The 26711-nt window shown below is 48.3% G+C and overlaps 1 protein-coding gene across 6 annotated transcripts in view; it reads left to right on the top strand.

Annotated features, from left to right (window-relative positions):
• The window catches only part of NRP2 (neuropilin 2), a 90945-nt gene that overhangs the window by 46523 nt on the left and 17711 nt on the right, over positions 1-26711 (top strand). For 3 of the 6 annotated variants that reach the window (XM_049807816.1, XM_049807796.1, XM_049807833.1), the window contains exons 8-15: positions 349-493; positions 795-1144; positions 2270-2414; positions 6157-6273; positions 8831-8983; positions 18802-19064; positions 20999-21095; positions 23563-23583. In XM_049807816.1, the coding sequence (XP_049663773.1) occupies positions 349-493; positions 795-1144; positions 2270-2414; positions 6157-6273; positions 8831-8983; positions 18802-19064; positions 20999-21095; positions 23563-23583 (1291 nt within the window). Of the gene's footprint in view, positions 1-348; positions 494-794; positions 1145-2269; positions 2415-6156; positions 6274-8830; positions 8984-18801; positions 19065-20998; positions 21096-23562; positions 23605-26711 lie in introns of all 6 variants that reach the window. The other 3 variants (XM_049807806.1, XM_049807786.1, XM_049807826.1) reach the window with 1 other exon arrangement.

Genomic DNA, 26711 nt, shown 5'->3' with positions numbered 1-26711 from the left:
CAGCATTCGGGCACATCTGGCCTTTCGCGTTGGAGTGGCTCTAGGTTTGGGGGCAAGCTCTAAGCAGCTGTGGCCTGATAGTCCAAGGAGCCTCGGGGTGCTGTGAGAGGCAGCAGAGCGGCAAGCTCCTGGGTATCCTGCCTGACGGGTGACTCCATCCACCATGCTGTCCTGCCAGTGGGTCAGCGCTCCCTGCCTGCTCCTGGGTGCTTGCCCTGGCCAGGGGCTGGGCCAGCCCAGAAAGCCTCTCCTCGGCTTTCCCTGCTGAGATTATTTCAGCTACTGATCTGGTTATTTCTTTCTGCCTGGAGCGGATGTAACCATATTTGTGCCCCCTCTCCCTTGCAGACTTTTCAGGCCAATGAGGACGCCACGGAGGTGGTTCTCAACAAGATCCACAGCCCGGTGCTCACACGCTTCGTGCGCATCCGTCCCCAGAGCTGGCACAATGGCATCGCCCTGAGGCTGGAGCTGTATGGCTGCCGCATCACAGGTGAGGGTCCCCTCCTCCCCTTGGCCTCAGCCCTCCTTTATGTCCATCTAACAGCCTGTCCCAGGGTGCTGTCCCCCATAGCTGTCATGGCTGATTGAGGTGGGAACAGTGACACTGTGAGCAGCATAGAGGCACCCATCCCAAGGGACGTGCTTGGGGGGACAGGCACCCAGGCCCCGGAGGCAAGGGGGAAGCACCCAGTGCTGGTGCTGGTGTAGTGCCCAGAGCTTAAACCTATGGGGAAAACCACAAGCACTCCCTTCAACCACCCCAGCTGTTCATGCCCTTTCCTTTCCTGCAGATTCGCCCTGCTCCAACTTGTTGGGAATGCTTTCTGGCCTCATCCCTGACTCACAGATCTCGGCCTCTTCCATCAGAGGCTATGACTGGTCTCCCAGCATGGCTCGCCTGGTGAGCAGCCGCTCAGGCTGGTTTCCTCGCGTCCCCCAAGCCCAGCCTGGGGAGGAGTGGCTGCAGGTGGACCTTGGTGTCCCGAAGAATATCAAAGGCGTCATTATTCAGGGGGCTCGTGGAGGGGACAGTGTGACCACCACCGAGTCCCGCTCCTTTGTGAAGAAGTTTAAGGTGGCCTACAGCATGAATGGAAAGGACTGGGACTTCATCCAGGACCCCAAAACAATGCAAGCCAAGGTAGGCACTGCACGGAGCAGCTGCAAAATGAGATATGTTTCTGGCTATCTTCAGTCTGCCTGATGGGTTCTTGGGAAATCGGCTGTATCTCCCCACAGAGACATTGGGATTTTGGGTTGTCACCATGAAATCCCAGGTTGTGTCCCCTGGTCCTGCTCCTAAGCTGTACTAGAGGCTGTAGGTTCCACCTTGCCCCAGGGATGGCAATTTCCCTTCATTTCTTACTGGGGACCAGGCCTGGCAATGTGGACATCACCTTCTGGTCCTCCCAGCCCCTGCAGGTCAGAGCCCACAAGATGGTGTGTTTGATTATGTTTGACACAAACTAATTATGTATTTTAAGGGTAAAGGTGCTGCTGTTGTGGCTTGCACCTCTGGAAGAGGAAGGTGAATCACAACTTCTCTTTGGGAAATTTGCCATATCTGAAGTCCCTTTTGACACACTGGTGTGACGCTGAAATTCCCTGTGTTTTTCCCCTATTGTTGGAGTTCCCCATAATCTTTCTGCTTAGCGGTATGGGAGTGGCAGGGGGCTTGAGGAATAAATGAATTCTCTGCTACTGCCTGTTCTGTTTTTGTGGAAACTCATCTGCTTCTGAAAATTTGGGTGGTTTAACTTTTTCTGATCCTACAAATGAGTCTTAGAAGGCCTGATCCTATCTATAGCCCTCTGTTTATTCCCCACAGACCTGAGTTCGTGCACATAAGCTGAAAAGCAGCAGTACTTGGACTGTGAGGAAAACTGCGCGTTTACACTATCCTAGAACATGCAGTAGCGTCTTTATTTGCCAAAGGACAAATCTGATATTATTTATATGTGAAGTTAGTGGATATTCCCCAGGCTTCCCCTGCATGGCTTGGATCAGAATCTGACCCCTGGATATTAAGCAGAGGCCAAGATAGATTGTGCAAGTTTCTTAGAAACAGTCTGTCTGATCCTCTTGAAACTGAGGAGGAACATCCCAATTTCTGCTCAGCTGGACTTGATGGCCTGGAGTCGGGCAGCTAAACTATTTCAAACTGTGGCTGCGTCCTGCCAGACCCAAATTATCAAGTCTGGTGGAGAGCATGGGGGATGCGCACATCACTTGCCTTCTCTCTCTCTCTCTCTCTCTCTCTCTCTAGCTTTTTGAAGGCAACATTCACTATGATATCCCTGAAGTCCGGAGGTTTGACCCTGTTCCTGCCCAGTACGTCCGAGTGCACCCAGAGAGGTGGTCCCCAGCAGGAATAGGAATGCGCCTGGAGGTGCTGGGCTGCGACTGGACAGGTAGGAGCCCCTGTGCCTCTGCCCACTGGCTCCATCGGAGTTGTGGCAGGCACTAAACCAAGCAAGGTGCAAGTGTAAGGTTATTTCTCTCCCTGCTGTCCCATCTCAGGGCTATGCCATTGCAGGGAGACTGCAGTGTTGCCTGACCCCATCTTTTTGCTTCCACCTTAAAAGAGGTGGCCTTGATGCAGAATGTAGCAGCAATGTTTGGACCCCAATCCAAGCTTTCACAGAGCCCCATGCAGGATTTGTCCCCAACTCCCTTCTCCCTCCTTTCAGATCTTTTATCTGGATGTTGTGCAGGCTTTCCCAGTCTCTGTGTTAGATAACATTTGGGCTTTTTAATCCAAATGGATAAGACAAAGAGTAGGAAGAGAAGCAGAGGTACAGAAGAGGGGTGCAGTGACCAGTACAGATATCTTGAACTGCCCCAATAAGGCTTTCCTGTAAAAACAACTGTCCCTCTCTCATTGAACCCCATGTGGAAATCCTTTTGCAGATAAGGTTGGGCATTTAACTCTACGACATCTCTACAACATCCCTAAGAACAGGGAAGTTTGTTCACTTTTGCCCACCTGTTTTTCACAAGTGGTATGCCTTGCAGCCACCATTGTTTTTAATACAGAGGTGAAAACTGTCTAACACACTCACTGGGATCAGTAGAGGTTGTGCCTCTGACCCTCTTGAGGCTCAGTGATGATTGATTGCTCCATGGTTTCATGCCCAAAAGCCAAAATACACCCAACAGCTCATTGGGTCTGATGCTAGCTTTTCAGTGCCAGGGGCTAGTTGTCCCTTTTTTTAATCTATTTTGGTTTTTAATAATCTGCTTAAATCACAATCTGGTTTCCAGATGTCAGTGATAAAGAGGTATGATTTCCATTTTATAAACACATCTGTAGAAGGCATTTTCTTGTAAGAATTCCCATTCAAGGAAGCTTAAAAGACACTTGAGATTTTTTTCCACCCTTTTGTGGAGTCTTTACTACCTTTTCCTCCTGTGATGTGCTTTGAGATGCATTACAAACAGTTAGCAGCAAATCACGCAACACATGTACACACAATTAATAATGATCATTTGTCACCTTTGAAGTCCTTATCAAATCTCCCCCTGGACTTGGAATCCATTGTAAATGATCTAAACTTCAAATCAAGATTAGATCTTAATTTAAATCTTACATCTTTGGGATGTTGTAGGAAAAGCAGGTGCCATGGTTTTCATGCAAGCAGCGAGAGCTGAGGCTCTGTGCAGAAGTGGTCGGGCAGCTCCCACATCGCAGCTTCCTGCAGCTCCCAGGAGTCTCCAGCTGCCAAATCTGTGCAGACCATTGCTGGCTGGGGCATCACAGTGCTGCATCACTGCTGCAAAGGGAGGCAGTCACACAAGACCTCTGACGACGTACATGTCAGCCGCTCTGTTGCACTCATCCAAATTGGAGATAAGAGGCATTTAGTATCCTCGACTTCTTGGGCTATTTTTGGTCCAAATTTTCTTTTACAGCTATGTCCACGCTCAGTTTCAGTATCAGCAGGAACAGCCCATGTTTTTTCCAGGCAGGGTGCTTTATGGTCATTTCCCAATGTGGCTGTCTAATCATTTGCACATTGTAATGTTTAAAACTCAACTGCCAAGTCATAAATATTCGTAGCTTTATTGATCTACAGGCATTCAGCTTTGTAATCAGAGCAGGGTTTGTAATCTTGTAGATTCACCATGTTACAGAAAGCATTTATATCCCTGATGCAACCTGGGGAGCAGAGATAGCCCATAGCATTATCTGCATGCTAAATCCAGGCTGGCTACATGCAGCAGTCCTTGACAATGCCAGGATAGGACCCTCCTTTGCTGGGAGGACCCAGGCACGCTACAGAACTGGCTGTGAGAACCCAGGCAATTGCATTTGCTTGGGAACAAGATTAAGAGATGGATTAAAACAAGCTGATTGAAAATGTTTTCGAGTGAGGGCCTAAGCCCATGTGTACCCTGCCCAGCTGTTTCTATTTCTTATCAGCAATGAGCATCTTAATTACTGAGTCAAACAGGTAACTTAACAGCAACTGGGCTCAGAAACTAGTTGGCTAGTAACTCAAAAATTGGGAAGCAGGCAGTCATCAATTGGCTTCTTTCAAAGACCTGCCAAAATTTTTCCTCTGAAAAGTGGAGATTGATGAATGTTCACTTGCAGCTGGTTTTCTCTCCTTTGAAGTTCCAAACATCTGGTTTCAATTGCTCAGTGACTTTGCATTTTGATCAGTAGTTACCACCAGTTGCACAGACACTTGCTGGGCCAGGGAGAGCAAAAGCGAGCAAGCAAGACCTCTTTTTCACTTTTCATTTCACACATCACGTTGTCCTCCCTGCTATTTTCATTATCTCTTGTAACCATCGTGTTGTGGCTCTGCCATGGTAACTGATTTTTCAAGATACATTTCTGCAGCCTGTCCAGGGCAGTGCAACACTGTTGATTTACATCCACTCAGCATCTGTGTCCCGTATGGGACTTGGCTTTCAAGGTCCTTCCACATTGTCACATTTCAGCTATAAATCTCAATATACAAGAACAACAACCTAAAAAAAATGTACCAGCTCTAAATAACTTGCATCTTTTGATATGTTGCCTTCACCTGCTGCTTTTTTTTTTTTCTTTTTTTTTATGACATTTTTCTGTGCCTGGCTGCTTGCAATTTGCTTCTTGGTTGCATTTGGAGTTTTATGGGGTTGTAACAAATTTGAACTTACAAATTAAAAGACTTGGAGGTTATTTGGTATTTTATCCTGAACAAAAGACAGCCACTGTAAAAAAAAAAAAAAAAAAAAAAAGAAAGTAAAAAAAACCCTGAGAGTTTATGTGCAACATGTTTAATAACAGGAAAATAAAAGGGCAGAAAGGAGCTTATGGAAAATATTCAATGTATTTAGCCATTTCCTCCTGCTTCTGGCTTTATTAAATGATATCCTGAAGGGTGCTGACAAAGAAACAATCACACATAACTGAGCAAAGCAGCCTCTTTTTAAAAGTGGATAGAATCAAGCCTGCTGTACTCCAGTTAACACACCCGTAAAAGAAGAAACTGCTGGAACCTAATGTCATTTACTGTTGATCTTAATATCCTTCCCTTTCTTGCTTAAATTTCCCCTGACACCTGCTTGGAGGTTGTTTCACACGGGCCATGTTGGAGAGAGGGAAATTGGACAGAAACCCTTTGAAAGCATAGTCAGGAGCCTGGAGTGTGAAACCAGATGCTTTCTGCAGCGAGCCAGAGCGCACTATGGGATCCTCTGGGTCCATTTGCGGTTACGTCATTTGTGGGTTTGAGTGACTTAGTTTATAAATTGGCACAATTGGTGGGAATGTTGTGTGTTTTTTTTAACGTGTCATATGCCTTTATGAAAGAAAAAGACATTCTGCCTGTGATCTCTCTTATCCAGTAATGACAGCTAAGTGGATTGCCAGCACCAGTGTAGATTAAAAAATTAAGAGAAAAAGTAGCATGTATGTCTAGAGAAGAGCCTTGTCCAATGGGAACTCTAAATCAAAGGAACTCCCATATGGAAACAGCCAGTTCACTTGAAGTTCAAACCATGCTGACATTTGCAGCACGTGGAAATTTCATGGTATTCTTGTTCTATCTCTTCCTGCCATTATAAGAACACGAGAAAAAGATTTTTTGCTTTGTTTCCTCCTGCCTGGGCTTTTTGGACTGTCTATTGCAAATAGCATCTGTACTCCATTTTTTTCAGATGTAAAGCCCACTGCAGAGACACTAGTGCCCACTTTGAAGAGTGAAGAGACCACCATCCCATACCCAACTGATGAAGAGGCAACCGAGTGTGGTGATAGCTGTGGAGAAGAGGAGGGTATGTATCAGAGCAGCACATCTTTATCTCAATAAACGATGGGTTAGGAGCTAAGCAAATACTCTTATCTTCCTATTAGCTCCTATACATGGGGCTGATTCCTGGAAAGCTTAGAGTAATATTATTAGTGATAGGCTAAGATAAAAAAAAACCCAAACAAAACCTGCCAAAATCTGATAAGTTATATCAAGGACGGATGCAAGAGCAAGAGATAGCAGCTAATTCAGTCCCTAGGGCACGAGACTTGAAGAGCTGCTCTCCCAGCTTCCTTACGTGACCTGAAGAAACTCACTTAGTGCCCTGTTTAGAGCCACCTCTGTTCCAGATACCCTTGGCTGGGTGTCATAAATTCAGAAGGTGATTCAGGGGAGAGATTCAGACTGCCTGGTATGCAGGGCTCCTTTTGCAGAGGTCACAACTGTGGGATTAAATCACGACATATAGAGAAGGCTGATGTCCTGAACACCGATCTGTTAAGGAATATCTTCCCTAATACCAGCTGCTTAAAATTTAGGAGAATGGTCTGGGCTTCTTGTGCAGGCAGCAGAGAGAGAGGAACACTAACTCCAGGCTGGAGTTTGTCCTCCCAGTCTTAGGTGTCTGTCAGATGTACATGGAATGGTTTGGTACCTGTGACTCTTGCCTGCCTCTTCTGACTATAGAAGAGGCTGAATGTTTGTTTAGACTACATGCTGTGCTTGTTAAGAGCCAGTGCTGGAAGGGACTAATCTCCTTTGCCTCAGATCCCTACCTGTAAAAGCAGACATCATACTCTTCTGCTCCTTGAAAGGGGGACGTGAGCATCTAAAGCTTGTAAAATATCCAGATTAAGTGACGAGGGCTTGGCAGAGCTGTGCAGGGTTAGCTGTACAATGCAGTATACAGGAGATGCACGCCCTTGGGCACGACAGCAGAGCCTGGGCCTCAGCACTGGGGTTGGGGCATTTACACAAGGACTTCAACAAGAAATCTGATGAGGAAAAGCTATCCTTTGACATAGCTCTGAGGACTTCTGTCACTTCAGCTTCCAGTCCCAGAGAAAAATTAATGGGTTTTAAAATTAATAAAATTTAAAAAGAACATAAATTGGTTTTTTCACACCTCCCATCAGGATTCTGACGTAGTTCAGTTCTGGAAATGCAAGTTGCAGCAGTAGCTCAAAGGGCCTGAGTCTCACTGCTTTGCCTCAGTGATAACCCTGTGCAACCCCGCTACCATTGAGGCACTTGGGAAACTGCCAAGAGGAAATTTAGGCCAGTAATAGTCTCTGCAACAACACGATTCCTGGGTGCAGTCCAGGGCAAGAGAGTGAGCAGAGTATGCCGTGGAGCATGGAACCAGCCTCCCCATCAGCTTCCCTCAGATTTAGCAACAATTTTCATTCTCATACTCCATAAACAATGAGTGTTTTTCTCTGGACAAGCAGATTTATGACAGCCAAACAGAAACAATGCTGCTCTCCAGGGTATGAGATTAGATTGGAATAAAAGGATCCATGATCTGCATTGTTTTATTTCGGAGTGGGAGCATATAAAGCAAGCCCTCTGTCCCTCACAGCAAAGTTCCCCTGATGCCTATTGCTTGAGTCACTCACCTCCTTCTGGCTATCACTCATTTTGTGGGCACTGTGATTTAAAACTTCCTCTCTGCTCAGGAAAAGTCCAGCCTATAATTGGGCTCTGACGTGCATGTCCGCTGAGTGCTTGGGATGGTCTCAGACCATTTCTGCAGCCTCCATGCCTTATGGCTGCTTCCCTGACTGAAGGAGCCAGCAGCTGCCTCGCTGCTACATGCAGTCCCTGGCATGTGCCCTCCTGCTCACAGACTTGTCTCTGCAGGAAGGCTCTCCAGAGCTTTTAAAGCTGTTGACACAGGGGAATTAGCTCTACTCCTGTTTCACAGATGAAAAGTTAAATGACTCGCCCAAAGACCATGTGGTGAGTCCATAGCGGAGCTAGAAATAGAGGCTGGCTCCTTTCACTCAGGATCTAAAAGCTTGAGCTCGTGGTGGCCCCACATTTCCCCTGGTAGCATTTCCACGAGAAGGTAGGAAGTGGTGAGTGACAGCTCACCATGTTGACAGACAGCTCCCGTCTGGTGCAAGTGGCTAGATCTGTCACTCAGGAGCTGGGTTTCTGGAGCACTTGAGATTCTCCTTTTGGAGCCAGAGCAGGAACTGATGAGCACAGGGCACTCAGGAAGTGCTCTTCCCTGACATTTAAGAAGGCATTTAATGTTTGACCGCTCTAGGGGATGAAGAGAAGGTGCTGATTAGAGTCTGGAAGCATTTGGTACTTGCTTTTATATTTGCTTAGTTTGGTGGATTAGCCACAGGACATGGTGTGAGCATTTTGATGATACAGAACTTAAGGCTGATCCCTGGAGCTGACGAAATGTGAGATAGGTTAAAAGCATCCATGTGAGTGAGATTTCATGCTTTCTTCAGTATTTATGGCTTGTCAGCTATTTTAGTTTTGGGTTGTTTTTTAATAGCAATACTTCATGGGTAAGTAATTTTTTAATCCAACTTTATTTTGCTTCTATTTCTTTTTATAAGATTTCCACCTCCCTGTGAACTTCAACTGCAACTTTGATCTCCCTGGAGACCTCTGTGGTTGGTCACACGACTTGGCAATGGGTTATACATGGTCTTTTCAGCCTACAAACACCCGGATTGGCAACTCTGAACCAAGCCTTGAGACTGTGCCTGGTAAGATGGTTAATACCATACCAAAGCAGGGAAGAGGGAGCTGATGGGGCTTTCTCTGTTTGAACAGTATGACTGATAATTGCACAGCTATCAAGAGTTGTGAAGGCTGTGCAGAGCTGAACGTTTTCTTTTGTGAAAGCTTTCAGATGCTTTGCTGTATGGTTCATGACTTATTTATAGGACTGTGACTGCTGGCACTGAATTATACTAACTATCCTCTTGACATAGCCTTGAATCAGACAGCGGGCTTTGAATCCCCTGTGACCATGAAGGTTAGCCCAGTCTTTGTTCCACATCCTGATCCAAACGTCCTCTGTAGAACCCAATGCTTTTTCCACAGAATGCATTTCCTCTTTTGTTAGAGATGCATTGCTTCTTCCCATATGTTACTTGGATTTCCTATAGTCTTCAGCTATTCTGCACTCTGGGCTTGCATAGGCTGGATTTCAGCCTCCTTCAAGTGAAGGATGAGCTAAGCACTAAGAATGCTGAAGTATGCCAGCTTCTTGCTGTTTGACTTTTGCTCCTTTTCTCTTCTGTGCTTTGGAAGCAGAAGACTTGCATGAGCATGGCAGAGCCTAATTTATGGAGGACCTCACTGAGATGTGCTGGCGTGGGTTGGAAAGGAGCCTGCCTCTGGCAGTGTGGTTGATAGATCAAGTTCTTCAGCTTCACATCTTGGAACTTGCCCCAGCACTAGTCCCCTTTCCTTACCCTCATTGACTTTGTGGCACGGTTGGCATGAAGAATGTTTTCCAGTTTCCTCATTAACAGTAGACTGCATCACCATAGCATCACATCCCTTCACTATCAGTCATTGCTTATGAAACTCAAGGCTCCCACAGGGAGAACTGGCTGATCCTACCTGTGTTCAGCTCTGCCCTGATGCCCGGTGACTCCAGTGTCTGCATGCCATGCACCCAGGGAGCCGTGCATGCTGTGGGCTCCTCCCCGCCCTCCCCCTGGTAAGGTTGAGTCTTGAGATGCAAACATTCAGGCGAACCTGTTAGCCACCTGGCAGAGGCGCTGGCCAGATTGGCAGTGCCGCCAGCCAGTTGGAAAGCCGTGCAGCCAACACCTGGTAGGCAGTGCTAAAGAGGAAAATATGTATTCCAGAAACATATGGGAAGAGGAGAATCTGCTACATCTCCACACACAAATCACCCCCACACAAATGCACACATCATTTCTCTCTTCAGCTCCTGAGGTGCTCGGCATCTTTCTAAGGGACACGGTAATGCTGTAAGTGCAGCCTATATGGACATCTGACAAATTCTTTGGCGTGACATAGGGTCACAGTGTCTGCTATGGAGAAAAACATTTTCATATTTCAAGTGTTTATCTCTTCAGCATTTGAGTGCTTTAGAAGATTAATATCTGGAGCTCAGTGGAGCCTCAGGCAACAGCAGAGAACACTTACAGCCAGCCCCAGACTTAATAACCCTCCCCATCTCATTCGCTGTAATAATGTTTAATTAATATAAGCCTCCTGCAAGTAGGATAAAAATTACTTATTTTTATAACTCAGACTCAATTTTTCATTTCATTTCCTCTCCCCCGAGTCTCTCTGCAATTAGTTGGCCATAGTTTCTTAGAAGACTCTTGTATGTGTGCACGTGTGTGTGTGCGCGCGCATGCACAGCCTGGGAGAGGCTGGTGCTGCCTCAGACAGCTCAGCACGCAGTTCTGGTTTTTACCCTTCTTCTACCCCTTCTTCTCTTTCTTAGTTACGAATTGCAAAACCTCATCGCTGCAGCTGAGGGAACATTTTCCTACTGAGTCCAGTGATCTGGTTTTGTGCCAGTGTGGAGAGCTCTCCCTTACGGTGCTGTGCTGAACCAGGCACCGAAGCACCGGCGAGGTGCAGGCAGGCACTCAGGCCCTGCCCGGCAAGTCACGGACTGTACAGGCAGAGGAAGAGGAGGAGGTAGCAGCTCCAGGGGGCTGAAGTGACTTGCCCACGGTGGTGGAGAAGTCAGCAGCAGACACCAGGCACAGGCTGAGGGATGGTTGGTGGTGGTGCCATAGCATCAGCCTCCTGGCTGGGTTGGGCAGGAACGCACCCTCCACGCAGCGTGGGACTGCGGAGGGGCAGGCATGCAAAGGCATCGCTGCTGCGCCTCGCTTTGGTCCTGCTCTTAGAAATTAAGGAGACATGACACCAAAGAAAACAACTATTTGCTTTTTTCCTCCCCACACAGCTTTTAAAAGCAACTCGAGAAACATGAAAAAGAGGCTATGCCAGCCCCTCGGCAGGGACAGAATCGAAGCATTGTTTGGTTCACACTCCCCCATTCTTCCCGTGCCTTTCCTTCGCGCTCCCTCCAGCACTTTGTTTCTACTTAGAAAATTCATCCTCAGACTCCAGGGAGCAGGGAATGAAAAGCCCTTGTTCGGGGTGGTCTTTCCTTGTGAATTCCCCACCCTGGGGTGAGCAGTTGGGTGAAGGAGAGCAGCTGTGCTTGGTTTAGGGGCAGGCCAAAAGCTAACGGGAACTCAAAACCGCTGGAGCCCAATTTACTCTGATTTAAAGGTGCTGGCTCAGGCTAGAGGCCGTGGCTGTTCCACAGTAGCAGGGAAATGTGCTGTGCCTTTAAGAGCCATGTGGGATGTGTTTCTGTTTCTTCTGAAAATGGCAAAAAAACAAAAATTAAAATTAAAAGGGAAAAAAATAATAATGAAAGGAAGAGCCCTGGCTCAGTCTGCATGAGAGAGAGGGGGAAGGAAGTGACCATGGTGAAATATCCTCTGTGAGGCACTTGATTAGAAAAGTCTGCTGAGAGACGGGCCTGAATTCCTCAGATATCTCCCGATTTCATTTTATGTGCTGCATGCAATTCCTCCTCATCTTTGGCGCGGAGAACTTCTCGAGACTGACAAGACACCCACTGCTCTCATTCCACTATTTTTATTTCCAAGATACTCTTTCAGGCAGCTCTGCGTTTCTTTTTTTAGCCCTGTGTTCCTTGGGCTCTTCGCACCATGGATTAGCTCCACGTCCTCTCCTGCAGGCTCCTGTTACACGTTTGCAGACCCCATTGGTAAAAGTGGACCCAAAGTGCCCAACTCAGCAGAAACCCAGCATGGTTCCAGCTGTTACCCTGCCCTTTGCAAGCCTAGAAAATACTGTTGCTACCTTTTCCATTCCCAGCAAGAGACTGCGAGGATTTTTCCCCTCTATGGATTTTCAGATGCTTCCCATCTGTAGAAAGATTCCCCTTAGCTGCACCTAGCAAGCTTTAAGGAGCAACAAGTTCAGCTTTCAATGCAGTTTCATCCCCCCTCCTGCTACACGTAATGGCAATATGCCATTGGTGTCAAGACAGAGGTCTTAAGACCTGAAAATAAATCTGAGTTTGTAAGTTGGGAACCTCAACTCTTCGCTGTTTTTGAATTTCACGAGGGTCTTGATCCCAAAGGGTATGAAGATCCTGGGTCGTATCCTTAGCTGGTAGGTGAGGTTGCATTGCTCTCAGTGTTGCTACGCTAATAAGCCAACACTGAAAAACTGGAATTGGTGTGTTTTGCCCATTGTTTTCCCCTCCCTTTTTCTTGCAGTCATTAAGTAAATAATCTTGTGGTCCTAGAAGAGCGCTGTGGGGTCTGCACCTCTACCACACGCTGCTTCTCATTTGGGTGAGCACAGCACTGGGGTCAGAGCCCCGGCAGCATTATGAACACTGTGTTGTTTGGATGTTGGCAGCTGTACATGCACGCAGAAAAGGAAGCAATTTTAACCTTGCAGCTCTCCTGACCACGTAGCTCTTAGGCTGGGCTGCAAAAACCCACCGAGAGCTTCTGTTGTGGGCCACAGCCTTGCTGGCTTTGAGGGTCAGGAATGCTGCTCATTCGGGTTGCAGGCACTGCAGGGAAAGGTTTATTTGTTTCAAAGCGTTTCCAGCAGAGGAATGTTTGTAGTGCTCTGAAGTTTCATAAGATCTTATTTTTTAAGGAAAACAAATGTTGAGCTGTTTTTAAGCTGATGGTGACCCTTTACCATGCCTGTGTTTTTCCCATGGGATCTTTAAAAGGGAAAGTTTCATATTTTTCCTGCAATCCATGAGAACTTCTGCCTGAAGGCCTTGATCCTACTCTGTCCAAACCAGCAGAAAGGTTTTCATGGTGTTAATGGAGCAGGGCTGGACTGAACTAGGTCTTCACTTAGTCTCATGAGACTTACTCCCAGGGCTTGTGCCCTGGGGACACATTTTGACCTCTAGTATCAACCCGGTCCCCTTTGAAGTAGGAGGGAGTTTTGCATGTGGGGCGGTGTGAAAGTCAAGCACTTCTGTGCAATGGGTGAGCAGCTGCACACTGTGGGAAGGAGGCCGCGTACCCGCCTCTGTCTATCCCTGCTCCCCCCATGTGTGGTGCAGGTTGCCTCAGCAAAGCTGTATGTGGCTCTCTGGACCCTCGTTTGCACAGTGAGGAGAGCAAACCCTAAAAAGTCATTCATGCCTTGGCTGCCTGCAGCATGGTGGAGCTGGGATGCTCCAGTACCCAGATCACGGGAGGTTTGCTGAGCATCGGCTGGGCTGTGCGAGTGCCCCGGCCGCAGGCTAGGGCCAGGCTGTCCTTATGCCCGTACTGCATTTCATGAGAGAAGGGGCATGGCCACGGTCTGTCCCTGCATTGCCACCAAAGCTCCTGCTTGCTTGGGCTGGGCTGGAGGCAGAGGAGAAGAAACCATTCCTCTGGGGCTCACCGATTTCTTCGCTGCTTGCCTGAGTCCTTAGTCACTTTTTGGACCCATGCACCAGTGACACACACTGCCTATAAAACCGGGCTGGAATGCTCTCTGGAAAGCAAGACACTGTCTCTCAAATCTTAGTGCGTGCATCACTCCATCGCTTCGCAGCAGTGACTTAGCAGCCTGTGAGTCACAGAGCCCAATTCAGGAAAGCGTGCGTGCGCGCGAGCAATCCGCAATGTGCAGCCTGTGCGGTGGAAGTGCCGGCTCGCTTAATGTCTCTCATTGTGCATGCACAGACGCCGGGCGCGGGTGGGTCTGCACGCACCCTTTCATGTAGGGGCATGCAGGGTGCCTGCCAGGCTAGTGGTGGACACAGCACGGTGGCAATCAGCACTTAGCATAAATGTCAGGCTCTAATTGGCATTTGGTTTGTCAGGGACGCTGTGCCCTCCCTGCGCTCCCGGGGAGGGGGGGGGAGGCAGTAGGACTCACAATTGTGCCACGCTGTTGAGGACATGAGGCTTAATTAAGAGAGAGGATGTAATGGCCTGTCCATTAGAAAGGCTCCAGAGAGCAGGCGGAGGGCTTGGTTCTGGGCCGGTGTGGGGTTTTATGCCTTTTCACGGACTGATTTAGAGACTGAAATGGCAAGGACTTGGCAGGCTAATTAACACATAATCAAAATTGAGGGGATTTTCCAGCAGACACAGTGATCTAGTTAATATAAATATTAGTTTTACGGAGGATTGATTTCCTTTCGTAAACGAAAGTCTGTCATTGAGGAGAGGCCTGTCACTGAAATAACGGTGGCAGCCTTTTGAGGTGAATTTGCATGATTTGCCAAAAAAATTAAAAATATATTAACTATCCAATTTCAATCTGCATATCCATGCAGCTGCCATCCCCCTGCTACCAGAGCACCCTGCAGTTGTCAGGGTATCTGAGCTGATCCACTCCCTGGAAAAGGCAAGGGCTGATGCAACCTCCAGTTCACGTGCCCCAGAAGAATGGCAGGATTAGGCCCCACTGGGATGTCCCCTTGGCCCTGACACAGCATGATCAGGGTGGCATGTGGGGCTGTGCAGGCAGCAGGCAGGGCCTGGAGCAGAGGTGTCACCTATGGGATTTGGCAGACAAGAGGTGACTGCCGGTGGGCTGCAGTGCTGCCACTAAAACACACCACGAAACAAGCTCTGCAATGAAGCGTGCGGTGACCTTTGGAGGGACATAAGGCAATGCAGCGTGGGTCCTCCGTAGGAGCAGCAGCTGTAATTCAACAATATCCAGCAAGGGGGAAATGCGTAGGGAATCTGAAATCTCAGTAATTGCTTGTGTACATCCTGCCCCACATGTTTTGCTGGAAAACCTCCAGATGTGCTGCTGAGACCGATGAGGGAAGGTGCTTTTCTTGGGGGAGGGGGTAAGACGTGCAGGACCCAAGCACAGGCAGGCTGACCTTGCAGAGGGGGTGGCTGCCGTGACTCGTGCTTGCAGCCTGACCCAAACCACGAGGCTTCATCCCCCACTGCCCCTAATGTCCTCTCAGATGGCTTGCTAGCAGGAGGGGACAGGCGCGCCAAGAGGAAACCGCGTTGGCCAGATGGTTTGTTTGCAGGGCCCTGCTGGTGATTTATCCGGGACTCACTGCCGTGCACATACAAGCGACTCTGCCGTCGTCTGGCTGGGGATGGTTGCATGTTCACGCTCCTCTGGCTCCCCTACATCCAGATGATCCCATAAATCTTCCATGAGATTTATGCCGTAGCATCGGTTGCAAAAACAGCGGTAGGTTAAAATGCCTGAGCAGGTTTGTCCTGCCTTTTTTGAGCCGGTGCTTTGAACTACGAGTGCCAGTTCGGTGGGGGATGTAGCTGCTGTGTTAGCTGGAATAGAGGCTGCAAACCAAAGTTCTGGGAAAGAGATTAAAATGCATTTCTGAGCCTGGAAGGATTGATCAGCTCATCATTGCAAGGCTCCCTTCAAGTGTTTTAGCAGGGGAAATCAGCCTTTCAGGTGCTTTCTGTGCCAAAGGCTTCCATTTACTGTATCAAACAGAGCGACTACTGGAACCACCGGGCTCCCACATGCTGTTCCAACAATTAGCTCCACAGTGCCCTTGTTCAGTCAGTCTCAGCAAATTTGTGAGGCTTTTCAGAAGGTCCAGCTAGCCATTAGAGTGATCCAGCCATTTCATCTTCAAATGACACAGAAAGTAGTGTCTGCTTGCACTCAGCTGTCTGCTCCAGAAGCTGGTACAAGGAGCAGGAGTGCATGGTGCCCAAACCCACTGTTACATGCAGGGGAGCAGCTGGGTTCATCAGCCGAAGACCAAGCCTCCCCGCAGCCCCTGGGACTGCCAAGTAGGTCCTGGAGAGCTCTGTGGGCCCCGGCAAGTGCTGGGCGGGGAGCACAGGAGATGCAGGGCTTGGAAGGGCTCCTGTGGCTCTGAAAGAGCCTGTGTGGTTGAGGGGAGCTTTGGTCTTGGCTGCAGTTTAGGATTTTATTTGATTTCACAGCCTGATAGGAATGGGAACAAACAGGAGGTCGGTATCTTCCCTGGTGGGAGGGATGTGACTCAGAGGCACACAGGCTCTTTTGCTGAAGTAGCAGAGGCAGCGACGCTGGGTACCACCGGCTCCCAGTGAGGGGTGTGGATCGTGAGGGATGTCCAGCTGCACAATTAACATAGTCCCCTGTGGTCAGCTGTGGGCTTTGGGTGGATCCAAGGATGGCTTGCATCCCTGCACTCAACTCAGGCTGCCTAGATACTGGCACCAAAGGTCGGTCCTGAACTTTGAGGATCTGGATCTGATCATTCTTGAGCCTGACTGGTGCTTTTATTAAAGATTTGCCTGTGAGACCATTTCAGCTGTGAGATAATTGTATGATCGCAGTCTGATTTGCTCTTCCACCTTGTTTGTTGTTGCTGCTATTTTCTTTTTGTTGTTGCTTTTTTCTTTGAAGAGGCTTGTAGTGAATTACAAAAAGAGGATTTTAATTCAGGAGACCTTGATGACTTATTATGCCTTATCACTCCTTAGGCATGGAGTACAGCTTGTTCTTTTTTTTTTATTATTATTGCCTACACTTGTTTATTTCCCACACCTCCTCCTCCACCACTACCACTCTGAGGTAAATCACAAGAACACTCCTCCATTAGAGAACGGCATGGTACCTTTTCAAGTGATTCACTCAAGCAGGAGTGGGCAAACATGCTTTCATCTTTTTTTCTGCTACTGTTTCTTGGCATGAAGTGCCAAGTGGCCCAAGTACGTTTCATAGGTGCTGGAAAATATTGCTGGAAAATGTTGCACTTTCTTTATGTGGCTGGTCAGGGACAGATTTGTCCTTCACGCAGCAAAATCAGTGAAAGTTCATATGGAGTGGAAACGCTTTTGAAATATTTTGATCACACATCCCGGGAGTAGAGTGATGGTAAATCTTTCCACTGTCTTGTCCTATATTTATTTTAGAAAGCTGTGTAGCTCACGGTGGTTGGTTTCAGCCCAGCTCTCTGGCAGTGACAAACTTTGGGCAGGGCCAGTGGCAGTGCAGCCACTGATACGTCTCCCTTGGGCTGGGATGTCACCGGATTGCTGAGCGGCAGCAACGTCAGCCGCTGTTTTCTGGGTGGGACCTGTCTTTTGATGCTCAGGAACTGAGGTCTAAGTTCAGGTCTCTCTGGTTTAAGTTTTGGAGATGTTTTGGGTGCACTTTGCAAGCATTCTCAGTGCAGACGCTGCTTTCCTGCCATTGCTGTGGGCACTGAAGCTGTAGAAGGAGCAGGGCAAGCAGGAGGCAAGCTGCTGCTCAGAGCTTTGCCTGTCAAGCGCAGCGGGCTAAGATGTGAGGAAAGGAAGCGACAGACCCTGAGGTGTGGTCCTGGGGCAGAGGTGACCCCCCTGGGTTGCGGGAGGGCTTGCACATGCTGGCATGAAGCATCAGTGACACTTGCCCACTGTGTAGCAAGAGCAAGCATGTTCATCCCTCCGTTGAGTGAAACGCAAAACACGGCAATATTTGTCGTTGGCCTGTCTGTGTCACCTTGTACTGCAGGCACTGCAGTCAGAGCAACCCAAGGGACTCTGTCCTGCCATTGGTCTTGATGCGGGGGACACGTAAGGATCAGATCAGCTACACGCTTGGCTTTCAGTCTGTGCTAAGGGAATTCAGGCATCCAAGCTGCAAATGGGAAACTCCTTGAGGAGGCTTCTCATCAGAGAGGGCTGGAAACCACTGATTCCAGACCAAATCAGCCATGCCCAGGGATTTGTATCCGTGGGCTTTTGCTGCTATTGGTATTCAGATCAAGTATTTCCAATTCCAGTCTCAGCCTTGAACTTCTCCTGGGATATCAAACACACTGAATCTCCTCCCTGAGGACTGACAAAAAGCATGGCTCAATATAAATGTAATATTAAAGCAAGTGAATCCCCTGCTGTATGTATTTCAGCTACCTTCAAATTTGCAACTACCCGGTTATCACCTGTGCCTACTTCACTCACTGGGACCACGTCCTTCCTCGGGGCTGTGCTTTAGGGGCTGTTTTGCTGCATTACAGAAAAACTGAGAGCCAGGCTTTCATTTTGTCGTGCGTATCCTCAAAACAAAATTGTCAGCTAGATCCTGATTGTGGAGTATTTACTGCTGGGGATGAAAAGAGGCAGGATGAACACAGCTTGAGATCCCCATCCGAAGATGAGTCTTCAGCACCAGCGGTTAGAAAAACCCACCTCAGGCTTGTTCACTGAGCAAGCTCCCAGCAGAATAAACATGCCCCCACCCCCGCAATGTCATTATCGTGGCGTCACTGCTTCTGACAATAACTGCTCTTTAACTTCTCCTAATTATGTCGATCTTCAGCTTACCGCTTTCTGGTTTTGCTGTCGGTCTCCTAGCAAGCAGTGGTGGCTGGCGAGGGAAGTGTGCTCCTCGACGCCCTGCCCAGGGCGCAGCAGCGGCATGGCTTGCTGTGCACACGGAGGGTGCCTGTGCGAGACACCCACTCCTGCAGGCGTGGGTGCGAGACCCTGCCCGGCACTGCCAAAGCCACCTGGCAGGAGGTGAGACGCTTGTTGCAAGTGGCCACAGAAAATAATGTAACGGTGTTTTCCTCTTTGAATAGATGGCAAGAATTACCTGCAGCTGCAGAGCAGTGGAAGGAGGGAAGGCCAGCGAGCCCGGCTTATCAGCCCCACCATCTATCTGCCCCAGAGCGCTGTCTGCATGGTCTTCCAGTACCAGGCATGGGGCAGCAATGGGGTGATGCTGCGGGTCTGGCGGGAAGCCAGCCAGGAGCACAAGGCACTGTGGGTCATCATGGAGGACCAAGGGGAGGAGTGGAGGGAAGGTCGTGTCATCTTGCCAAGCTACGACATGGAGTACCGGGTAAGATGCTCGGGGAAGGTGTGCTGGATCGGGCCGGCATCTCCAGCGTCTTTATTTCAGTGTTTCAGAGCCAGGTCCCATTCATCATTAGGGAATGTGACTGTTTTCATTGTGTTTCTCGAGTTACCATAGTAACTAAACGACACTGTTTGTTATTCAGAGAGTGCCTGTCTTCTGCACAGACTTGGGCCTTTGTTCAGCCTGTTGCCTTTTACATTCCTCCAATCTCCCACTTTGCAAATGTTTTCCCTTCTTTTTTCTTTTTTTTTTCATTTTGTTTTGTGCATTTTTCCCCCCACAACTGATGGTCATTACGTAGTCTGACCAGAGGCAGGCACGCAGCTCCAGGGAGCAAACCCAAACCCTGCAGCCAGGAGAAGTGGGTAGCTGGGAGGGGGCACAGCCAGCTTTTAAAGGTAGGCAGCAAATAGCCCTTCTTCAGGCTGGGCTGCAAGTGCTGACAGGGAGAAGGAAGAGGGAACGCAGGTTTGTTGTGAATCCACTTGTTGGATACCTTAGACCAGATCATAGGTCTGGGTGCAGCGCTGTGGGATGAAGGCCCTGTCCCACTGTCAGATTAGTGGAGGCGGGAGGGGCGAGCTGGAGGGAGCCATGCTGCTCGCTGCAGCCGCCTGAGCCCCTCTGGCACGGCCATGCCAGCACCCCGCGGCGAGGCTGCTGCTTCCAGGAGTGCCTTTGGCGTGGTTAGCCCTTCCGGGCAGTGTGCCATTTGCCAGGGAGCCAGGGCTACTGTTGTCACTTGTTAACGAGCATCAGCATGGAGTCCAGCACCCTCCAAACCAGAAGGAAACATGTACTTTCAGGCTTCAGGCAGCACTTCGATGACCACCCTGGCAGGGAGCCTTGCTCCAGCCTGCTCCCAGCCCCGACCCTGACCTGGGGAGCTGCTGCTCTCAGGTTACTGACCCCTCCAAACTGCTGCCTCCCACGTGGGTTGATGGCCTGAGCTTGGGACCAACAGCTCTGACACTCTGTCCCCTGCTCAGTCAGATGCCCAGCCCTTTAGGGAGGTGTCCGTGTGGGCAAGCACGGGTCCCGGCTGCCCAGGCACCCCAGATGAAAGGGGGCACCTAAAATAGGGAGAGGAGGTTTGTGAAATACATATCCCTAGGAAATTATTTGGACCCTCGAGAGCAGGCAGGGAGATATAAAGCAGAAGCTTTGCACTGGAGCTGCATGACTAGTTTGCATGCATGTGTTTAGCTTTTTAATAAAATGCCAGTAAACACAATATGCCTACAGATAAGAATGATGGGCACTGGCTGACTACTTTATGTGTTAAATGTGAATATACTGGCATTAGCTAAATAATGGCATCATTATGTAAATAATGCAAGTCTCTCCACTCAGCAGTTCTTAGAGCTAACGACTCTATTTATTTTTGTAAATATATTTTGCCTGTGATTAAGTAGGAATAAATTGACCCTTCTCCTCTAACATTTCAATGCTTCTTATGTAATGTTGATGGGAACAGCACTTTACAGTTAATGTAGCTGTGCATTTTGTGTCCTTCCCTTCCTTTTTCTGATCATAGCCCAGTTAATACCACGGGCCAAATCTGCTGCTGCTGTAAGTCAGTGTTATGCCACTTGCATAATTTGCGCAAGGGCTGGGGGGTGGCCTCCAATGCAGAACGTTGATTCACGGAGTCTTTATTCCATGCGAGAGGCGTTTCATTGAACAAATTGCAAGCCAAGTGCTGCCAGGCCAGGTAATGATCTTTCTGCCGAACCTGGGGCAGCTTTCACTGGGGAAGGGGTGGCAGAGGCAGGGAAGGAAACAGGACTAGTCTCGGGTCATCTGCAGGTGTGCAGGGAAAGCCAGGAGCAGATTTCCTGCCCTTTCCCTCAGGAACAGCAGCCACTTTCTGTCTCCCAGCTTAGCATTGACATTGCTGTCCTGATTTCTCACAGATTGTGTTTGAGGGATTTATACGCAATGGCCACTCGGGAGAGCTCGCCCTCGATGACATCCGGCTAGGCACCGACATCCCACTGGAGAACTGCATGGGTACGTGCCATGTGGGGCCAGGGGTGGTGGGGGTGGGCAGCTGGGGCTGGAGACCTTTCACTCGCAGGCTGCCAGTGGGCCACTTCTCCCCTGCTTGAGTTACTGGGAGTTTCTGGATGTCAGCTGGGACTTTCCTTGTCCATGAAAGAAATGAGGGGGACTCAGTCTCTGGGGGATGGGGGCTCTGGCTGCTTTGGTGTGAGAGGCAGGAAGCACATGTCTCTGCTGCGCAAAGCTGAAAGAGCAGCCGAGGGTTACCGAGGACTCTTCTATGTGATAAGGACATACACCAAATTTAAAAGGAAAGTGCTGGACAAAAGAAACCAGCTGTCAGTCAGTATTACACACTTAGAGGCGCCGATGAGTTCAAAAGGAGTCTTTAATAAGAAATAAAATAGCAGAGGGGTTTTACAGCAATGTTAACAGAATAACAAAAGAAATTTTTGTCCTAGAATTCACCATTCCCCAAACCAGGCCAAAAGCCAGGTGGATTCATTCAATGTGAAAGACAGAGAGAACTTTAAAAAAAAAAGAGAGCAAAAAAGGTGTATTTTAGCAGTTTGCTGGTGGAGCCATTGCCCTGCCCTGTTCCTCTAGCTGGTGTATCCACACATGCACTATGATAACTCTAGTCGCCATCTAGCTTGGTTGTAGATTTAGAGCCATCCCAGCTGAACGTGGGACCAGTAATATTCAATTAGTGGGATCTGTGCTGGGAGCTGCCCACAGTAGGAAGGCCCTGCTCTTCTGCATGCCCTGGGAGAGGTGTGTTTCACTGTTAAACACCTGCAAGGTGTCTGACCCATCCTGAAGTCGGTGTTAAAAGTCAGGAAGAGCAGAGCCTCTCTCCCCTTTGGGCTTTGAAAGGCCCCATTCAGTGAAGCTGCTCTCCTCGCCCCCACCAAGGGAGGGGAGGATTCTGGTGCCTCCTAACCCAAGCGGGACAGATGCTCTCTTCCAAGGGGTGTATCTCGGGGGATGAGGCATGGGACAAATTGTGCCTAGGAAGGGCTGGCTGCGTCGCTTGCCGCCCTGTGCAGGCAGGCGATAGTGAAGATGGTGCAGGAACCAGCATTAATAATAGAACAGAGGGCCGGGACTGCCCCAGAGATGCACTTGAGCGCCGTTGGTCCCAGTTTCTTTGATGCTTTGAACTCTGCTGGTCTCCCATCTGCCAAAAGAGCTAATACTCCATATGTCAAATTCCCTGTATTTAAGGCTTGACAGTGGTGTTTTAATCCCTTGCCTTCTATGGCATTAAAAAGAAGCAAGACTGATGATTAACATTAATAGCATTTTCTATCTAACTTCTTTTGAGCTTAGCAATTCACCTAGCTCCAGTGTTACTGTATCTTGGGCCTCATGAACCTAAAACTTAGTATTTCAGACAAAAACGTTAATAAATTATAATGTTTCAAGTGTTGCCAGCCATAAAAATAACACCAAACTGCTACACAAAATTATTTGCCCCATTCTAGGAAGTTGAATGGGAATCTTAAAACTGATAAGGACAGTTTGTTTCAGATCATTTCTAACCAAGGGCTCCCACTGCAAACTTTAACATAACTCATAGGTCATTTCTGATGTCACCAAAATAATAATGAAATAGTAGAGATACAGTGCTGCTCTCTCCCTGTCAGAGCCATGACAATAGCTGACTCCAGCACAGGCTACTGTTTTTTCAAATGTAATCCTGGAAAGTAATCCGATTCCTTTTTAGCGTGAAAGAACACTAATAAGTCACAATAATTTTTTCCTTTGACAAATGTGTCATTCACATTCTGAACTTGAGTGATGATTTCATAGCGCTCAGTAGAGCCAGAGTCTGCTTCTGTGACTCACAGGCATAATGCAGAAGTAATCTAAAAATAATCAGAAGTCTATTACTTCTGCCAGAAGGTAATCAGTAATAAGTACCGATTATTGCTTTTCAGATCCAGTAATTTGTAATAGATTACTTCTTCAAAGTATCTTGAGAAAAGAAAAAAAATCACTTACCTTTGTTTCTTATCACTGTGAGATGGAGAGGAGCATGGCATCGATGCCCAGATGTTGCCACACATTTCCCATGTGAATAACGATGCCAGAGTTGAGCCAGAAACCAAACTGCTCTTGCAAATTCTAGGGAGTTTCACAGTTTCATGACTGGGCCAGGTGGGGCTTTGTCTTTGGATGACTCAGGCCAGCCAGCTGAATCCAAATGACCCTCAACCTCGGACATATTTTTCTCTGAAGTCTGTGTCTGAGTTGAAGCTTATCGTGTCTGGTCAGTCCCCAGCTGAGACAGGTTTCTCCCTGTCCTGGGGAGGTTGGCTAGCATCCTGTGCTGTTCCCAGCCAGTGGCTTCTGTGGGGCAGAGCTGCACGCCCGCTCCACTTGGCTGCTGCAAATCAACAGTGACATGAACTGTGGCCTTGTGTGTAATATTCCCTTCTCTAATACTAGTTTTTGTTTTTTTCCTTTGCAGAACCCATCACAGCTTTCCCAGGTGAGAACTTCTACTTTCCAGGTAAAACTGCACTTCTCTCGGTGGTTTCTTTCTGCTGGCATGGGCTATTACATTGAAGGAAAGTGATGTGCGTGCTTGTACAAACAGCAAATGTTCTGAGCAGTGAAATGGCAAGTGTGCGCTAAACCTCCCCTGCCGCAGCAGCAGGAGGTGGCACACTCTGACTCCTGCTAGGTGACAGGGAGCAGGAAAACAGACAAGTCCTGCTGTCTTGGGACTGAATAGCATTAGGAAACTTGCCATCATGAGGCATTCGGCCTCCTGAGGAGCAGCTGAGCCCAAAATGGGAAGGCTGAGGAATAAAGGGTAATTATCAACTGACTTAAATGAAAAACCAGTAGCCGATTAAAAGTGAAATGAGGTGGCAGTGACTTAAGTTGGGGGGGTGGCTGTTTATAGATGCTCTGGCAGTGGTGGTGTTGGAGCTGCTGGGGAAGGAGGGTGGGGCCAGTCTGCTTGGAAGGGGAAGGGAGTTGCGAGGTAGAAGTGGGAGAGCAAACTGCCATGAGGAGCTCTGAAGGTGACAGTCAATAAAAGGAAAACAAGGTGAAATGGTGCATTTAATAGCTTAATACTAGCCTGGAGGATAGAAACCAGTATTTCTCTGATCAAACCTACAGAGTAAGAGAAAAGGTGAGGAACTCAGAAAAACGGCCTAGCTCTTTGGGCAGTCAGTGGGGATGCTGTTTGTCTTGCTCTGGGGTGGGAAAAGCTGTCTGCTTTTGTGGGGAAGATCAGTTTAGTCTGTCTGAGGTTTTTTTCCTGTGTTTTGATTTTGGATTTTGTTTTCCTGCCTGCCTCTTCAGGAATGCATCTGGGGGTTGTGTTGTGATGAAGAGCAAACTTGGGGCTCCCCTTAACATTGAAGGTTGTTTTGTCAGTTCAGTCAATGCACCCTTTGCTTTCACTTGGACATGATGTCCACACTCTTCTCGTCCCCTACTCTGCTGGTGGGCTGTAAGATATGGCTGGGCTCTACCCTAGAAGCAGCTACGTTTCTGTGCAGGGCAAAGCTGTCTCTGGTGGGTACGTGCGTTGGAAGCTGTGGCAGTAAAGGAAAAGTAGACACCAAGACTGAAGTCACGTGCGCGACTCTGTCCCTGGGGTGTGATGCAGGCTGTTGAGCGTTACCAATGGGAGGGACATGCACAGGGCATAACACCATATTTTACAGTCATACCCATACTTGTAACAACTAGGAATTTGGGTTTGCTTGTTTTTATCTTGCTTATTTATCTGCTACTCAGGCTTGTGGTGTCACTGAAAAGCTGTTGCAATATTCTCAGCTGTCAGTTAAAGCCTCACAACCCTTCCTGACTTACACCATCATTCCATGTTCTCCTGGGCCTGGGCTGGTACCTATTTTGCAGACACCATCCTTGTCTTTTGGGGCTTGTAACACGTGTGTCATCTTCAGTTTGAACCTCCTTCTGGGTCCTCACACCAAGTCTATCCCAAAGTCCTGCTAACTCATGTTGTTTTCCTCTTCACCACATGCCCTGCTGCCTGTATGCCTCCGTTTCTCCATTGTATTCCCCAGGGCACACTGGCTGGGTAGGGACAGCATTTGCTGTGCCCAGCACAGTGAGGTGCCTGAGCACCACAGGCAGGTGCTGTTGCAGGCACACCTCCCCTTCACACGGGAGCTTGCCAGCTTATGCCAGTGGGCTCCTGCCCATTGCTAGCTCCCTCAAGGACATCCTAGCACTGGTCACAATAGGTGAGCAACTGCAGCAAAATGTCAAAAAGATTTCCCTGGCTGATGGGCAGGAATAGATGAGACAAAGGGATGAAGTGACCAGGAAAAGAGCAAAATGCAGAGGGAAAATATGAAGAAGTGAAGATGAAGATTGTAGACTGCAAGGTAGTAATTAAAATGAGGGAGACAGAGACACCCAACAGAAGGAGAGGGTAAAAGGAGGGAAAGAAGTCCCTAGCTGGAGAAAAAAGAAGAGAGACAGAGAGGAAAGACTGTGCAGGAAGTATTGAGATGTTCTGTAGCCCCCACTCTTGCAATTATCTGATGAGCTGAAAAAGTCAGATGCCATTAAAAATAATAGCAAATCCTTCCTCTCCTGACTTGGGAGCAAAGCTGAAAACATGCACCTTCCAGGCTCCAGGATCACAAGGCAAATAATAAGAGAATTGTGTGGGTGGAATATCTTTCAGCTGGTGGGTCGGGATCGTACAAGACCAGTCAAGTGTGCTTAAACTGTGCTGCATTTGAGAGTTGATGCATCTCACCCTTAAAGAAAAGGTATAACAAGTAGCTTGGAGGAAGGAGTTAGATAAATACCAGGTTAAAAATAAGAGACTTATTCCAAAGAGCGTGGAGACAAACCATGGGGAGAATTTGCTTTTGGGACTGGTGGATTCTCCCGCACCGGGTATCCTGAAATCAAGACAGGGTTATCTTCCTGGAGAAATGAAAGGTAGCAATTAAGAGGTTGAGGCTGACATTGGTTCTGTGGCATTCAGATTAAATGAAGGTAATACTTGCTTTCATCTGTCCCATCTATGAAAAGTCCAGCTGTGTTGCTTGTCCGCAGTCGTTAATGTCAGTGATTTCAGAGAGGAATACGAGCTGTGACAAAGCAGTGGCAGAGCAAGGCAGGCAGCCCAGTAGGAGGCTCTCTGGAAAGGATTTTCTCCTTTTTTTCCCCAGATGACATTTGCTCTTGCTTCTTTTGGGTTTTGATTTCTGCTGCACAGCTCTAAAACTGGTCCCTCTAGAGTCTTCCCTGTTAGGAAGAGGACGGGGCTGTACCTGGCCAGGTTGGAGGTGTGAGCACAGCAGCACACCCACATGAAATCATCCACTCTGTAGGGATTAAATCAGATTTCCATTAACCGGTGTCCTAAGCCGTGCATAAACTCAGCACCCACAAACTTGACAGCAACAGCGGGAGATGTTCCTTTATTAAGACAAGAGCCCTAGTGAATAAATGAGGAAGGGCAAGTGTGTGTGTATGTGTGTGTGTGTGTGTGGCAGAAGGCAAAGGGGAGTGGAAAAATTATTAAGTTAAGAAGATGGATTTTTTTTTCCATCTCCCTGAGCAGAGAACTTTTCCACTGATATAAGAGAAAACTTCCAGAGAGCAGCAGAG

Source organism: Accipiter gentilis, chromosome 1 (assembly GCF_929443795.1).
Source record: "Accipiter gentilis chromosome 1, bAccGen1.1, whole genome shotgun sequence".
In the NCBI taxonomy this organism is placed as follows: Eukaryota; Metazoa; Chordata; class Aves; order Accipitriformes; family Accipitridae; genus Astur; species Astur gentilis.
Note: the sequence above shows the minus strand (reverse complement) of the source record. Positions and strands in the feature narration are given on the sequence as shown.